The 17,934-nt window shown below is 41.8% G+C and overlaps 1 protein-coding gene and 1 long non-coding RNA gene across 5 annotated transcripts in view; one reads left to right on the top strand and one right to left on the bottom strand.

Moving 5' to 3' along the window:
• The window catches only part of LOC148004005 (uncharacterized), a 46,955-nt gene extending 36,451 nt beyond the window's left edge, over nucleotides 1-10,504 (top strand). Inside the window, exons 2-3 of one of the 2 annotated variants that reach the window (XR_015627088.1) lie at nucleotides 77-854; nucleotides 10,302-10,504. This is a non-coding gene — a long non-coding RNA (uncharacterized LOC148004005). Of the gene's footprint in view, nucleotides 1-76; nucleotides 2,310-10,301 lie in introns of those variants that run through there. The other variant, XR_015627089.1, reaches the window with a different exon arrangement.
• Opcml (opioid binding protein/cell adhesion molecule-like) overlaps nucleotides 1-17,934 on the bottom strand; it is a 1,124,064-nt gene that overhangs the window by 9,495 nt on the left and 1,096,635 nt on the right. For 2 of the 3 annotated variants that reach the window (NM_001440069.1, NM_053848.3), the window contains 3 exon segments: nucleotides 12,398-12,549; nucleotides 13,066-13,186; nucleotides 13,566-13,703. In NM_001440069.1, the coding sequence (NP_001426998.1) occupies nucleotides 12,398-12,549; nucleotides 13,066-13,186; nucleotides 13,566-13,703 (411 nt within the window). 3 annotated transcript variants of the gene reach the window in all.

The raw sequence follows: 17,934 nt of genomic DNA, 5'->3' as shown, positions 1-17,934 counted from the left end.
ACACCAGTTTTAACTTTAATAAATGTGATAAACAATTGAACTGATGTCAAGATATTTTTCTTTTTTTTTTTTTTAGAATGATTATTAGTGGCAATAGCCTGGAAAAAAGAGTTTTCATCTAAAACCAAGAGACAAAGATTTGGAAGAAGACAAAGTTTCAGTGTTGTCCTCTGATCTAGCAATGTGAGACTGAAGTGTGGCTCAAGAAAGATTTTTGGTCTGGAGGAAAGGTAGGACTACGTAATGGATGAAGAAAGAGGTCCATGGAACCATGGATGGTGAGGCTCTCAAGTAGCACTTGGGGAAAGACCTTAGGGGCATTCTGCCTCCTTGATCTTTCTACCTTGCCCGTGAAGTCGAAATCTGCTTTGAGCTAGAGTTGTTGATAACTCACAAGTGGAAGTCATCCACTTGAGTTTGGAGTCAGAGCAATTGAAGTTTACAACTCAATGCTGCCTTGCTGTTGACGTGGCGTCACATGAGATACTTTGTGGTGTTCTTGCTGCAAATTGAAAGGATCCCAGTGGTTGTGACAGTGTCTGGGACACAGTAGTCACACTATTGATGCAATGCTTGCTGCAGACTGATGTTTTCACCCCCAGCCTCTCTATGTCTTTGCTGGAATGAATGCTGGATTATTTAGATCTTTCACAAGTATGTTGAACTTTGAGTAAAATTTTGGTATGGATGAAGAAGTTTAACAGTCAGAGTGACCAAGTCTGAGATAGGCCATTGCACACAGAGGATTCTGAGGATGCTGTCTGCCAAGGGTGAGGGGAGAAGACCCACACCTAACCTTTGCAGCCAAGTCCAGAAAAGGATATTGATCCCAAGCCACCCTCACACAGGTCATAGTAAGTACTAAATGTCTGGTATGCCATGTTTTTCTTGAAAGGCAGCCACAGACTCTACTTTCAAAGAACCTATATTCTAGTGGCTTCTCTCTGTGTGTCTAAATTTTTTCTCTTCTGACACTGGAGATTAAACCAAGGGCTTTTTACATGTCAGCCAACTCCTCTGACACTGATATATTCCCCAAATGCAACTTTTTTCTTTTTGCTTTAAATTACTGTTAAGACAGGAGATCACTGAGTTGTCTAGTGTGCTGGATAGTTTCATGTCAACTTGACACAAACTGGAGTCATCTGAGAGCAGGGAGCCTCAGTTAAGAAAATAACTCCATAGGATCGCGTTGTAGGCAGGCCTGTAAGGCATTTTCTTAATTAGTGATTTATATGGGAGAGCTCAGCCCTTTGTGGGTAGTGGCACTCCTCACTTGGTCGTCCTCGGTTGTATGAGAAGGCAGGCTGAGCAAGCCATGTGAAACGAACCAGTAAGCAGCACTCATCTGTGACCTCTGCACCAGCTTCTGCATCCAGGTTACTGTCCTTTTTGAGCTCTTGTTCTGATGCCCTTTGATGATGAACGGTGATATGGAAAGGTCAGCCAAATAAGACCTTTCCTCCCAAGTTGGCCATGGTGTTTTATCACAGCACTAGAAACTCTAAGACATCTGAGTGGACACTGTACTCTCTGTAGCCCAGGCAGTTCTGGAATTCATGCTTGGGACTGTCCCACCTCAGAGCTGGGATTACAGATGTGCACTAGTAAATCTGTATTGCTCCTACTCTTCCTCCTTCTCCTCTTTTTTCAATCTCTTTAAAGCCTCACAGATCCTGGGGAGAAATCCATTTGGGATAAATAACCCTAAGTCCCTTGCATGCCAGGAACAGCCAGCTGGCTACATAGTAGTATATGAAGACAGCCTGAAAGACAGAACTGAATTTGGTTTCTGCCTCTGTTCCTGATCAGCAGAAAGACTTTGATGAAAACAGCTAAGTTCTCCAAAAAAGGGGAGTTTTAACGTGTAAAATAGAGAAAGGGTAGTTTCTCTACGTTGTAGCGTTGTCTTGGGGTTTAGTTGAGATAGCTTTTCGTTCCCAAGTACACCTAAAGGTTGAGTATAGGCAAGGTGAAAAGGACTTAGGTGGTGATGTGTGGAGACCCTGCCTTAAATAATGAAATCCTGGGTAAAATACCAGCTTCTCAAAGACTGTCAACTATAACCGAAAGCCATGTTGGCAAGTAAGTGACTGTCACTATTGGAGAGTCCCAGGGAGGCTGGTGTCCACAGGTGAAAGCTTTTTAATGAAGAGCAGCCTTCCTGAAGACTTGCCTCTAGAAGACCAATTCTTCCTGTGGGCCATTCTGCCTTTAAGGAATCATCTCTGTTTACAGTTAACAATGATTCCGTTCAATGAGAATCACTGCCACAAATACCAAGCGTCATTAAACATCCTTTTCAGGGATAAATTGACAGTGAGAATGCGTTATTATGCCCGTTCCCATTATTCCATCCCCTCCTCCTTTACCCTCTTGAATGCTAAAAATTAATTGCTTTCTTCATGCCAGAAGTTGAGAATCGTTGAAAAAATCAAAGCTGAATTGAGAACGCAGAGGCACAAAACAAACTATGAATGACACTACACCTAGGGGACAGATGTGCAGACAAACAGAAGTTAGTTTTTAGCATACACTAAGAAAAGAAATGACTGAGTATGTAGGTCGGCGGTAGAATTCTTGCCTACCATGTAGACAGCCTAAGGGTTGACCCACATACAGCAACTACATACACACATGTATATTTACTAAGAGAAAATGGAACTAGAGGGACAGTGGCAAAGAGACAGATTGCTATAAAATGATAGAAAAGTCCATTGGCATACATTATATGGACAGAGGAGTTAGGACATATGCAGACTTGAAGCTCAGCAAGGGATGATACATCCATAATACGCAAACAAACAGCCATAGAAATAAACAGACCAAAAACCCCAAATGAAAAAAAACAAAAAAATAAAAACAAGGTCTCTCTGTGAGAGTTTGTTGAGTTAAAGTGAGTAAATATTGGACTATCAAGAGTTAAATTTGACTTGTGGTTCCGATTGGAATTAAGTCATGTTGACAAATTAGAAAGAGGCCACCATCCTGGCCACCTGTAGACTAGATATGTCCTGGCATACTCAAGGTGACTCACCTTGTCCAGACCATCAGCCGATAATAAAGTATCCAGATTTACTAACAGGAGCCCCCTAACTAGATAGAATCAGTCTTCTGAGAGGTTTCAAAGCTTAAATGTAAGGTACATTACATATGATACAGGTCCAGGTATAAGCTTTTGTCTTCCCTTTCTCTTTGCAAATTAAAATGGAAATATGGCATCTTTCATCAGTAATGGTTGAATAAGTATCGGCAATTCTATTAAAATGGAAGATGGGAGGGTGAACACATTAAAACACACACACACACACACACACACACACACACACACACACACACACACACACACACAAAGAAACAAACCCCACAGGCAACTTGAACTTGTTGCTAGCATGAGAGATCAAGGCAATATCTGAAATCTAAGAAGCTACAGTTTTGTTCTGAAATCTGGATGGGTTTATGAGTGCGATTATGAACCGCACGACCTTCCTAATGAGGAACCAAAAGGATAATGATGTTCGTGGTGATTAAAAGAGGAGCAGGGAAATCTAATTAGAGGATGTGTGCGCTGTGCTTGTTGGCGAAACAGAAACCTATTTTCAGCCGTGCTGACTGATGAAGGCACATTCCTCTTCAAAGAACTTTCCCTCCATTGTCTTTAATTACAGTGGAAAAACGTGGCACCGGTTGTTTTACAAGAAAGATTAAACCAGGTTTTGCAGTAAACTATGACAGGCGGATAAAGAGGCAAACTCAGCAGCCATCTTTGTTTTGTTCCCTGTCCACACCCTATTCTGCTGCTTGCCACAAAAGACAACAGCTTAGCAAGTGACTATCAGAAGTTAATTCAAATCTGTAAGCACATTACAAACCTGAGAGAAGGAAGACTTCTGCCTAAGCTGTGTGCCTATGCTGACATCAGCACACCCCGGGTACTCACTGGTACATTCAAAATGCTTAAGCTAATAGCCAGATGTCAATGATTCACAGAAAGGGGGTGGGGGTGCGAGCCAGTGACAAGGAACCTCATCAGGAATGAAATGTGAAATGTCTGCATTTTTCCCCCCTAATATGTTGACATTTTGCAGGTTGGGAAAAATATAAATGATTACGCTGCTGTCATCAGCCAAAAGCAATGGTGTTTCTCTCTGACTCACTCTCTCCCACCTGGATTTAAACTGTGGATTTGTAAAATAAAAAAATCATATACGTTATCAGCAGGAAATGGGCAGATATGTGCAGTTTTTTGATGTGTTTGCAAGGATGTCTTCCTAAAGACTGAATTGGAATGTTTGATGCAGTCTGCTGCAGAAGGAGCATGGGGCAGAAGGGGGGTACATTTTAAATTAGAATCTGGCCATATGGATTGCAGGAATGCAAGGGAAAAATCAGAGAAATAGTGGTGTGGCTCCCCTGGAGGAGGAAAAGTACGTGTCCTTTGAGTAGCTAGCTGCCCTTTGGTTGGCAAAGGGTTTTAAATGAATAGAGGCTATAACTGATGCCCCCATTGGCTGCAAGATTTATTTACTAATTCAACCAACATTTGCTGGGCAACAACCATTGCAAGACATGGTGCTGCTACATCCTCTAAGTGCAGAAACAAATACAAACAGAATACAAGCCTAAGGGCATGCCACTACAGGAACCTAAAGATGAAGGATTGGCTCTTCAGTGAGGCTCTGAAATGCTCTGCAAATAGGCTGCCATGGAACACACACTTGGAGGATTAGTGTGGCTTTATCAGGCAGAAAAGAGGGCAAATGCTGGTGCATGTGACCCTCCGACACGTGGGAAGAGATAGAAGATATACGGATTAGAAAGAAACATGGGATTAGGTCTGGTGTTGCTACTTGCGTGGTAGAATGCCTACCTGGGGGACTTCTGTTATACCATTTACATTCTCTGAGCTCAAGGCTCTTCTTCTATGAGATGGAAATAATAATAACTTCCTGACAATAGATTCTTAGGTTCTTAAGGCCTTATACGGCTGACACTTTCATTCCTCTAGTGTGGAACTTACGTTTTATTACGATGGCCACTGTATGTTTACACACTGTCAGTTCTGTGCCTCCTCATTCCTCATCTTTGGCCTAATTATTGGCACCATCAGCATACAGCAGGCACTAGTGATTCATTTGATGACGAGATGAATGAATAAGCACCCTGGTTACAGGCTTAGCTGACAGGCACTGGAGGATGTACAGCCTTGTGATTACCTGGGGGTGGGGGGTGGGGAAAGGGAGGATCATCAAGGCTGTGGATATACAGAGTCTCAGTGGCATGCTTTTCTAGTAGGAAAGAACATTCAGCTACTAAAATGGCAAAGTCCCTTTGGGGTTTGTGACAAGCCAGTGGGGAGGGGCTACTAAAGAGCAGGAAACCAGTGGGAAGATGATCTCCCTGATCAGATAGATACATGGGGTAGTATATAAACAAAGAAAGTGGGTTGGGGGAGGACACTAAAGTCCACTCCAAGGTCGACAGGAGTAGAAGTCAAAATTAGGGTGTGGGTTCTAGTAAGAGGGTACAATTAGAAAGTAATACACATGCTGAATCGGGGTGGGGAGACCCAAGGGAAGAAGCATGAATAGCCGTTTCTCCTAGGGATGCAGGAAATAAATGTGGTATATATAGTTCTGTTTTCAAGAGCCTTGAAAGTACAGAATCATAAGTAAGACTTGCTCTGTGCCTACCACTTTTCCATGGGCATAAGATTCCCTAAATAACTTGCTTGCGAGTCACACTCCCAGGACCATTTATCAAGACTTTGATTAAGTGGGTCTAGATTAAGGCTTACACATTTGCATTTTCAAGACTCTCCAAGTAATGCAGGCTTGAGAATGCAGCTCCTATGATGCTTGAAGACACAGATGACCTCTCCAGACCTCAACGTCACCCTCCCTTGAGACGGACTTATGTGGCTTGTGTAGAGGAGCCAGGAGCAGACAAGGTAGATAGGTAAGAAGGATGCTCTCTCCTGCTGATCTTAGGACTCATGGGAAAGCTTTGGAAGGCAGAGCATGAGGGCAGAGAGGGTGGGGAGGATCCTGAATAAGAAGAATCTAGATGTTATGAAACATCTCAGATCTTGAGAAACTGAGGTAAATGGGGCTTAAGAAGGTAAAGGTGCGAGTCCTGATATGAGGAGGTCCTAGGAGCACAAGCTAGAGAGAATCCTTGGGTGCTCTGTGCTCCCATTTCATAATGTCCCTGTAGCCACTTGACTAGAGAGTGGTTGTTGAGGATACTTTGATAACTAAGGAGAAAAAGAAGACACAAGCTGTCTTGTACAGGACACAGTGAGAAGGCAAGATCATTGAATCAGGGCTGTGTGGGGCACGGTGTGAGGGTAGGAGCATTGTGTGGTACAGGGTAAGAAGGTAGGGGAAGGGGTTGGGGATTTAGCTCAGTGGTAGAGCGCTAGCCTAGGGAGCACAAGGCCCTGGGTTCGGTCCCCAGCTCCGAAAAAAAGAAAAAAGAAAAAAAAAAAAAAAAAAAGAAGGTAGGGGAATAGTGTAGAGCAGAGTGTAAAGGCAGGGCAATAGTGCAGGGCATGAGGTGAAGGCAGGAGCATTGAATCGGGGTTGTGGGGAGCCCAGTGTGAAGGCTGAGGTATTGTACAGGGCACCGAGGGCCCTGCCCATAAATGTTGCTTGGACAGGAAACAGGAGCTAGTTATTGCTAGAGTCAGTTGAAGAAACTTGAGTTTAGAAATTCAGTCTGCTATGCAGATTTATCCTAGCTATTAAGGAGGCATTAAAGAGAAGCTAGAGGTTTGGTCACTGGAACTAGAAGTTTCTAGTGGACTATAGGCATAACGGTACTGATGCTTCACATGAGGAAAAAGGCCAGAGCCCAGCTGTTGCTTTAATGGGAGTGTTTGAGATGACAAGATTCTAGTGAGTTGTCCCTATGTCTGATATTTAACTGTTAATATAACTAGTGTTCCTACAATTACACAGGTGATATGTGAGAAATCCAGTTTTTGCTCCGAACCATCTTTTGACTTTGTGTACATTTGCTATCCTTCTCTCCTGCAAGTTCCAATAATGTTTATGTTCATGTCTCATCAAGCACATCACACTGCAGTACTGGATGGAATCAGGATCCAAATCTTTCTGCTTCGCACTCTAAGGACAGAGTGACAGGTTCTCTTGCTCATGGCCAAGAGGAGGTGGAGTAGGTTGGTACACTGCTGGAAAGTAAGAGATTTCTATAAGAGACATATTGTGGCCAACAAGCTAAGCCAGGCTACTGCCTGCTACTCATAGGGTTGACAAGACTTCAGGAGGCCCAGGCTGCCTCTTGAGTGGATGAGTGGACTACATCTATTCAATTAAAGCTAACAAATGCATGGGGAAGCCTGCCTTTCTACTACTTAGGAGTTCTGCAACATCTCTAATTTTCTGGGTCATATCCCACATTGGTAGAGACCATCTATGATGGTAGGAATAAAAACAGCTCCATAGGCTTATAGACAGTGCACAATTAGGGGGCATGGCCTTTTTGGAGTAGATATGACCTTATTGGAGGAAATATATCACCTGGGGTAGGCTTTGAGGTTTCAAGTACCCAAGCCAGGCCCAGTATCACTCTCTCTACTGTCTACCAATCTGGATGTAGAACCCTCAGGTACCTCAGCAGTATCTGTCTACTTGAGTGCCACTATGCTTCCTGCCATGATGACAATTGACTAAACCACTGAACTGTAAGTCAGCTCCAATTAAATGCCTTTATTATAAGAGTTGGTATGGTCATGATGTCTCTTGAATTGAAACCCTAACTAAGATACCATCCTTTGGAAAGGCTCTTGTATTCCCATTGTTTCTCAGATTCAGAAAAGAGACATAGAACTGAAAACAAGCAAGCCACCAATATCCTTCTGCCCTTGTACATTGCTAAGTTCTGAGGAGCTGACCACACCATGCCAGATCTCTCATACTAGGTCTCAGTTTTTCCTGCTGCCCTGGATAGTTTCTTCTCTGCATCCTGCTCCTTCACCAGCTCTAAGGATGTCTGGACCCAAATAGGGTTTGTGATGTAATGTGCTATTTGGTTGGCTCTTCCTGAAGCTTTGTCTTTGAGGCTCTGTGACAAGGAAGTGACTGGTGTGATAAGAAAAGAGCATTACACACTGTCACCAACAACTGACTAGGATGATCACCCACTGCCTATGTTTTGTTAACTTTTTCCAGTCATGTTCTCCTTGTAGTTCCTCCCCCACTCACTGGTTCTATAAGCTTGCATGTTTTTGATATGTTTTTCAATTTTTAAAACTTGTGTCTATCCCATTTTTTTACTGCTTATTGCTTTTTCACGCAGAAACATTAACAATGTGTGAAGAGAAGCATGAAGTCTTGGGACCACAGAGACAGAGTCAAGGGAGACTGTCAAACACCAGATATAGACCAGACATAGCTTGTGAGAGGTGACACAAATACATACTTGGGCTTTACACGTGTGTCTGGAAAGTATGAATATATAGGTTAGAGGTGTAAAAGTTGTCTTCAAAGAGTTGGTTTCAGGGCAGATGGGTAGAGAAGGGAGACTATGGTCTAGGAGATGACTCGAGTTGACAACTTGCTGAAATGTGATTCCATACTAATTGGCCTCAAGCGTCCTCCATGGGCTGAACTAAAGTAGAACTTGAGAACCCAGGCCCTGGCATTAAAACTTCTGGCTCAAGTCACAGTTCAGCTGCTTACAAGCCAATGTGATTTGAGTTATCTGCCTTAGCTTCAGTTTTCGCACATGTAAAATCAGATCAGCACACATTTGGCACATACTTTAAAGGCTCAGTATCTGAGAGAATCCTAAAAAGAACCAGTGTAGTGGTCCTGTACATCTCAGTCATTTGTGGCTATAATTAAGTATACTTATGGGCCATTGAGGACAAGAAAAGTATTGTGGTCTACAGAAAAAGCAGATCAAAAGACACTTTTTCATTTCTCTATGGCTAAATCTATGGCCATCAATCCTAATACCAGAGCCTTTATGGAGGCCACAGAGGACATCTTACCCAAAGGATCATCATGGGTAAAAATCCCAAGCTCAGTAAAAGAACTTTCCTAAGCAACCATCCAAGGAACAAGACAGGCTGAACACTAAGACCTGTGGAGACACACCCCTAACTCAGCTAGTTGAATCTCAGTTCCTGACAGCTGAACTTTTGGCATCTTGAATAAAACACTTTCATTTTACCATCATCTACAAAATTTTCTTGATTAGATACTATGTGTGGATCTCCAAGTCAGATCACAGATATATAGCTACACATGGTTTCTCTGTCCATGGATCTTGTAAAATTTCAGGGAACAAAAGACTTTTATCAAGCAAACAATTTAAATTAAAAGTTGCAACTTGAAGGTAAGGGCTATGGAAACAGGAACTCTGGCTGCTGTGTCACACCTGTGTTGTTATCTCTCAGAACAATCCTTGTACATGCTTGGGGCAGCTATAGATTATACACTTATTGAATGAACACTAGTCTTTACTCGCTGTGTGATTACAGTGGGCAAATCATGAAATAACATGTGTGTAGTTGGGGGTGTGTGTTGATCTACATAGAGTCTAGGGAAGCCTCCTTTCAGGAATGGACGCTGGAGATAGACTCCAATTAGGTAAAGAAAGACCAGGTGTCTCATAGGCTTCAAGAGTTCTAGAGTTAAAGGACAGAGGAGACTTTAAAGAAAACAAAAGCAGATGTCCTTCTGGTCAATAATTCTTGCAGGTCTGTGCATAGGAAGAGGCCAATTAATGGTACATGTTGGAAGACTGGAAAGAATCATAGCACTCAGCATCTATAGAAAAGGTTCACTAATGACAGAAATTTGAGGAACTTTGCTCTACTGATAATTCATGATCATTCCAATTTCCACTTAGTAAATTGAGGCCTTCGGTCTTCAGGTGTTCTCAAAGTCATGCATCTACAGTGATTTATAGGTTCCGTTATTTAATCCTCTCATCAGCCTCTTCAGGCAGGTACAAAACCCCCAACAGCCTAGTTGAGAAAAAGAAAGATCAAGGAAGGACTATGACATGTGGCTGGATTTAGATGTGAGTCTGTGTCTACACTATGAACTGAATTTTGTCCTCTAAGATTTTTATGTTATCTAACCATCAACATGGCTATATCTAGATATGGAATCTATAAGAAGGTACTTAGGTTAAATCAGGTCACAGAGATGGAGCCCCTAGCTAACATCACTCCTCTTCTAAGAGACACACTAGTCAGCTGGCTGGCTTTTTTTCCCCTCCTTTTTCTTCTTTATGCTTTTATTTTTCCACTTTTTAAATTTCAGTTGGAGCTCAGAAGAAAGACTATGTGAAGACACAAATGCTATTTCTACATGACACAACTCTTTTCCTGTTGACAGTAGAAAATGACAGGAACTCAAGTACTCAAGTCGTCCGGTTATCATTTCTAAGACCTTCTAGTGGGCCTCTCAACTTCTGTAACTTTCTTAGTCAAATGAATGAATAAAAGTCATAGTCTAGACAACACTATACTTTCACTCTTTCTCATTTAATGGTGTCATAACTAAGGGACAAGCATTTGTGATGCTCAAGGTTTAGCAGAATATGTCTTTGATACCATGAATCTATGGCTGTATAAATTGACAGTGGAAAATACAAATGTTACAACTTTCCATAAGCGTGAGATTGATATATTTTAGACAAGTGGTCCGGCTCTCACCTTTGAATGCAAAACTGGTAATGCAGCATAGTGTTGTCCAAATGTTTCAGTGTGTAAATGAAGGTATCTCTTAGGTTATTTTGACTAGTCTCTGGGTAAACACTCTGGTGCATGATAACATGCTTGAGTCTGGGCTTCATCTAATACTTCCCCTTCCCCTGTATATATTTGTGCATTACCCACACTTCTTGGTCCTTTTATTAATCTGTAAAATGGAGGTAATAACTTGACCCAATCAGCTCTGAGATGATGCCACAAAACCAGAAATATTTAATAAAAAAATAGATATCACCATTATGAAAAGTAACCCTAAGAACTTCCATTTAAAAATAAAAATTTTATGACTAAGTCAGCATCCGTTTTAGTCTTGGTAAAAGGAAACAAAACATTCAAAGGAGGGAATTTGTCTCTAGAAAGTCATGTAATAATTTACTTGGTTTCTAGGCTGTGTTCCTGACAATGCACCCCTGTGCAGAAATAACAGAGGTCTCCTCCTTGTAAGCAATGACCCACTAGATGTTTATTATGGGGTGGCAGAGTGAATTCACTTTCTCTGAGCTTCCTAATCAAATCCCCTAAGTGTGTGTAAAAGCCATTATTTCTACATGCTTATTATCTAAATGGTCAAGCCACACCCCTTTGAAATCTCCTATAGAGAACAAATTAGGGAAGGAAGCAGGCAAGCCTGTCTTTGAAGGAGGCTTAAAAACACAAGAGCATAGGCATTCAGGCAGGCAGGGGAAGGAAGGAACATGCTGTACCCACCTGCCACTGCTGATGAGGGGCTTATTTCTAAGACACACACAGCACAATGCACACACAATGCAGAGAGAAAACAAAAGACATAGATCACACATTTCAGATGGTTGGTGGACAAAGTTCAGTACATGTCAAGCTTGTTACATCTGAGGTGCACGTGGAAAAATGAGTCTTTGTTCATCCTGTGCACCAGATGCTTTCCTCTCACTACACCTCAGCAGATAAATATAGACATGCACACAGGTATGAAATATTACCATAGGCTGACACTAGTCTATGGAATGAAATGTTGCGTGGGAAGACAGACATAGCAATATGGGAAGATGGAGCAATGAGGGAGAAGGGTTTCCATAGTAGCCATTCATGACTCCCCAGGTTTCTCCATCCATGGAGAGAAACAGACCAGAGTTTTTACAGGGAATAGAAGGGTCTCCTGATGAGGATTTAGCCTTCTTTTCCCCATTTATCCCCATATGAGTTCATGGCCTGGTGGTCTACATGAGAATCAGGATGACAAGAGTTGCTTGGCTGAAAACTAGAACTGTGATCCCAGGAGTATGGATTCTTATTATGGAAGTTATCAATCTTACACGTGTTTCTCCACTATTCCCACACACTTCTGTCTTCTCATTTGTCTTCAGATGACACTACTGTCGAACCATCCCATGGTTCTCTGTCCCATATGGAATTCACAATCACAGTTGATTCAAAATTTGGTTTACTCCTTTGGAAATGGGGCAAACCTGGCCAAAATAAATCACCTTGGAAATATGACTGCATGGCATGCCAGGGGAATGGCAGAGAGGAATATATTTTAGCTAAGGTGGTAGGTTGAACAATATGGATGGAAACAGGCCAAGCAGATTTTGCCTGCCACCTTCCCAGGCTCCTGGAGCTCCCTCACATGGCCAAGCCCTCCAGATCCAGGCGTCCTGCACTCACCATACAGGGTGATGCTGGCATTGGTGTTCCCAAGCTTGTTTGTGGCCACACAGGTATAGTTCCCATAATCCTTCTCTGAGACATTGAAGAAAGTCAAAGTGGATATGCGGCCTTTGTTCTCAATTCTCACGCCATCCAGGCCAGTGGCTAACCTGCAGTGGAGAAAGCACTATTGGTCTGGATCTGCCAGCCAAGAGAAGGAACACGCACTACAGAGATACAAAGATGGGTTTTAGAATTACTGCAATGAGGTCCTGCTCAAATGCCCTTTCTTCTGCCTAGCCCAGCCCATCAACACAAGCTATCAGTGTCATATCACCTATTGGGAGGTAAAAATAAGTAAGTAAATAAATAAATAAATAAATAGTGAATGAATAAATAAATAAATAAATAAATATTGTCATATTCAAAGGACAACTCACTAGAGGCTACCGTGTTAACTAATCCAAGAGTCTAAAACAAGGTCAATCCATTTTGCGTTCCCAGCTCCTCTATTTATTTACTTTTTTCTTTTCACTTCTGATTCTAAAAGGAGATTCCATTAAAAGGAGACTACAAAATGTTTTTCATCTGCTTATTTTGCCCCTGTAGTTTTTTACTCTCCTTCCAGGGGTGATACATGATTAATCAGCTCTTTGTCAGAGCTCTCCCCAGTTCCTTCAAGGTACCTGGTATCTTCCTTGAACCACTGGAATTCAGCCATGGGGACAGCAGAGGCTTCACAGCTCAGGATGCCCTTCTGGCCTACTGAAACGCCAGTGTTCTTCGCTTTTGAGATATAGGGAGGATCTGGAGAAACAAAAGCAAGCAAGTCAGAAGAAAAAAATGAAATATGTGATCCCAGAGAAGAAGACACGCATCCAATCACCTGTGACACCCCTTCTCTTAGTGAAACACCCATTTATTTCAGGAAGATGTTATGTTTAAATGTGAAGATACTACATTTAGTCATAGTCCCCACATGCTGAAAGCTCTGAGAGTTGCCACAGGAAGACTCCAGCTGTAAGTACTCACACAGGCTAGGAGCAGAACAACCTGACCAAACTCTGCCCTTCCTATTGGCAGCACTTGGGTGTGGGGACTTGAGGAAAGGGTTGTTACTTCTAGCAGGGTGATTTAATCCTTGCCCTCTTTCCCCCTGAAATTCACTGACAGCCAATCAACTCACAGTTTACAGTGATTTTTACTTTCCGAACATCAGGTGCAGCGACATCATTCAAGGCGCTGCACTCATACTCTCCAGATTGGTCGCGTTTGATGTCTGAGATTTCCAGGTATTCATCTTCACTCACAAAGCCCTGGCCTTCTGGGAAGAGAGAGGTGGGCAGAAAACAACATAGAACTGTCAGTCTAGGAACAGAGCCATTACCCAATCTAAGAGTATAAGCTGAAGGGGCACAGCCATTGAATGGGGCTGAACACCCAACAAAGTGATAAGGTGGTAAAAAGTAAGACATTCTTGGATGGAGCCTTGGTTAAGTGTATTTTCAGGTAAATTGCTTTAACTGTTTGAGGGCATTTGATATTAATGGATCACCAATATTTTCTTCAATGATTATTATAAGAGTTAATTAAGAAAATGCTTCATAAATACCCCAGTACATTAATAAATTTAAAAAAAACAAACCTGTCATGATCAATAGTATAATAAAACACTGCAAGTTACTAGGTTTTTAGAAACAATATTTTATATATAGAAATGCCTTTGTATATAAAATATAAGCTAGCTAACTTCTTGTAGTAGAAATAGACGTAATTTATTTTATATTTTAATACAAATACATTCAACGTTGCTAGTTCACTTTCAATCTGAGACACATAATAAATATCCAGCTCAATTGAGCCATTCCACAATGTATATATAATGCTGTACATGATAAATAAATACAATTTTAGTTGTCACTTTAAAGTTTAAAAATTTAAGCTCTAGTGGAGTAGACTTCGGAATTGATGCATGAGTTATTTTGTGTAGATGTAGTCAATGCTTGAAAACTTGTCAAAATAGACATAACTGTAAGTCCACATAGCAATGTACCTATGGACCTACAGTGAATGGGACACTTCAAAGATTTCCTCCCTGGTTTTGTGGGTTGTTCCGAAGAACTCAGTCTTCTACTCTCACAGAGTGAGCGCTTTGGTACTCAGAATAATTGAAGGTTGAAGAAATTGTTTCATTTTAATTTCTTATTGCATTGTTAGTGCAGTCTGGGCCTCATCCTATCCTTTGGTTCATTGCAAGGAAAGGAAACCCTCTTTCTCTTGAGTTCTGTTGAAATACTATGATCCTCTGAAAACTCAAACACTAATAAAGCCACAAGGCAGGACCCTTTTCCTTTCTCCCAGAACTGAGGTCAGGTCTTCTGTGCTCCTGAAATTATGGTTTAAAAGTTTAACAGAGATGAATTGCATTTCCTCTGGGTTGCCTGACCTATGGCAGAATTTTAAAGAGTAAAACAAGAATGAAATTGAACATACACAAATGAACCTTCCGTCTCTACTCTCACTTTTTGGTATTTTGGCAATGAATAAACATGGCAGCTAGGAAGTTTCGCTCTCGTTGGTAGGACTCCATTATTCTCTAAAAGAATGTACTACCAAATCCTTGCTACCATGTAATTAACTGTATTTAACAAAAAAGATGAGCTTTCTACAATGGGCATGGCAGGAGTCTCAAGCAGGGCCAATGTTTTCTTCTGTGGGGAAAATAAGAAAGTCCCAGCTCAGGTCAGACACAAGGAAGGTACTAAGGAAAAGCTCTGGCCAAGCTCAAGAGTACTTGAGGAGCCCTGACCTGCAGGATAAAGCATGGCTTTATAGGAGGGTGCATTGCCTTGTGTGGGCAAGACAGGTCTGGGGTGCTCCTTGGGAGCTACCTAAACACTTCCTGAAATAGAGGATTCATTCTCACTGTCTGCACTGCTGTCTTCATGGGATATATGTATATAACAGCACACAAAGAAGAAAGAGAAGGTGCAATACATATAAAATAGGGGTCGTTATGATAATACTACCTCATTAAATGAGAAAACAGATTCTGTTAAGTTTGTACTAAAGACGAAATGCTTCTCCGAACTTAATTTGCATATAAATTCCTTAGGGTCTTAAAAAATCATAGACTCTCAGTCATTTGGAGTAGATTTTGAATTTCTCACAAGTTTCCAAGTGTCACCACGCTGCTGGTCTGAGACTAACCTGCAAAAGGTGGCCTGACACAGCCTTCCAACAATGGCAGCATCTGGCAGCCTCCAATGCTGATGCAGTCCCAGATAATCACGCATTCACAAAAGACTGTATCTAAGCTATAGTTTGGATAGTAAATGTTGCCTAAAAGTTCATGTTTCAGAAACCCAGTCAAAAACTTGACACAATTGGGACATAGCATTTTAAGAGGTGGGAACTAATGGATAAGGTGTGAACTTTGAGGTAATAGAAGACTGTGGCTCCCTGTCCCCAATCCTTTCCTCTCCTGGATATGAAATGGATGGTACAAAACAAGTGGTTTCTTCCAGATTATGTTTTCACCATGATGTTTCTTACAGGATCAGAGTGAAACAACCAATCATGAACCTTCAGCCCTTGAGCCCTTTTCGCATTATCTAATGGTCATCTTAAGGATCAGCCATAGAAATGTGAAACAGCCCTTTCTAATACTGGCTATAAACTTCTGAATCTGTGCTTCAGGAAAAAAGGCAGGATACAGAGTTTGAGGGAAGCACAAAATGGGACAAGGAGAAGTTGGAAAAATGCTAACATGAAGACAGCCAGAGAAACAGCTGGAGCCTTCAAGATTCCTTTGATCTACAGGATGGCGAATACACACTGGAAAGGATTTCTTCTAATAAAGGCTACTTGACTGTAATAGTTTCTCTGACAAAAGACATGAAAACAGTAGTTTAGAAAAGTCCTCCAAATTTTCTTTATGTGTGATGTTTCATCTCAAGCCAAGGACCCTGAGGTATTATGAATCTGCCCTACTCCTTTGGGCACCCCCATTAAAAGTTTTTAAAAATAATGGTTGTTGCTTTGGAAGGATAGGAGTATTTCAAAGATGATGATACAGTTCATTGTACTAACTAGATTGAAATTACCTAGCTATAAATGGGGTCCTTCATGTACAGTGTGAGAGGATATCTATTCTGATGCAGATGTGCTTGTGGTTGAATGGGCCAACTTCATGGCTCTATGGACACAGTGCAAGTTCTCCTACAATAACGTCCCAGAACAAAGAGACGTTATTTATCACCCAGGCTCACCTCTGTTTTCAGAATGAAGATGTAGACAGAAATGAAGTAAGAAGAAGGATGCTTGGACAGCTTACTGTTCCTGCAATCAGCAGCACTCATTTAAAGGTAGCCTATTGTGACCCAGAAGTTGTGTTGGACACTTTGTGTTTGTGTGTGGTGGAAGTGGAGGGAGATACAATATAGAAAACAAGAATAATTTCACGAGACCAAAATTTCAAGCAGATTGTACTTTGCTCTATCTTTAGCTTGGTACTTCAGTTCCTTGCTATTTCCAGATCTCTCACAGAAGGTAGAGGAGAGCAGGAAGATATCTCACAGCTGGAAGTGATGTAAGTATTAGGGGATGAATAGATCAGACAGCAAGTCGGAGGAGACACCCAGAGACCCTCTGACCTGCTTCTGCTCTCTTCTATACTGAGCCCCAGCCTGCTGTAGTAGGCCATCTGTCTTCCTTTCTGATTCTCCAGGAGACTCCTTAGGGCACAGTTGGAAGGAATAGAGGTCAAGGACTTCAGTCTTCCATGTTCGGGAGATTATTGTTCTAGACAGAATGTTATCTCTTCTCTTTGAAAATCCCTGGGGACAGTTTTAGAAGGTGTCCTTTCCTCTCTCTCTCTCTCTCTCTCTCTCTCTCTCTTGACTAGACTATTCAGATCATCAGAGCCACTGTCATTTTCTTGAGGCAAGTCCATCCCAGCTCATCTATGGAAATGATTAAGTCACCTCAGGTGATCCACATACCTTCTATCCTTCTATATGTGCTATTTACAGCAGCAGGTCTATCTACAGAAATTCTCTGTGAAGTTAAATACCAGCACCTGTCACAGCTTTGCCATGTGACCTAACGGGAGATGACACCCAGGAACATGCCCAAGGGCTGACTGAGAGCCTCAAAGAAGTAAATGGCAGGATCTGGAGTATCCGGAGACACAGAGGGATGGGAAATCATGGGTTGGGGTGCTCTGAGGAAAAAGAGACAGAAGGAAATAAGAGGCAAGACCACCAATGAAGGTGGGGGACACTCCACAGAAATTCTTGGTGCTCACATGTGGAGTTTCCATGAAGTCCAGTGAGAGGAGTTCTTGATGATCTCCAGGTGGGCTGAATTTGGGAGGTTAGACTACACAAGCTGGTGTGCACAGACTTTTGACCCCATTACCTTGCAGCCTCTCTAATCTCCCTCAGAAATCACCTTTTCACTGAGGCTGGCCAGCAAGTAGAGCTATCAAAGAAGAAATGCTTTGCTCCTTTACATGTAGATATAGCATGTTTATAAGTTAGCAGGAACTGCCT

This window comes from Rattus norvegicus, chromosome 8 (assembly GCF_021556685.1).
Source record: "Rattus norvegicus strain SHRSP/BbbUtx chromosome 8, alternate assembly SHRSP_T2T, whole genome shotgun sequence".
Classification (NCBI taxonomy): Eukaryota; Metazoa; Chordata; class Mammalia; order Rodentia; family Muridae; genus Rattus; species Rattus norvegicus.
This window is presented reverse-complemented; position numbering and strand designations above follow the sequence as displayed.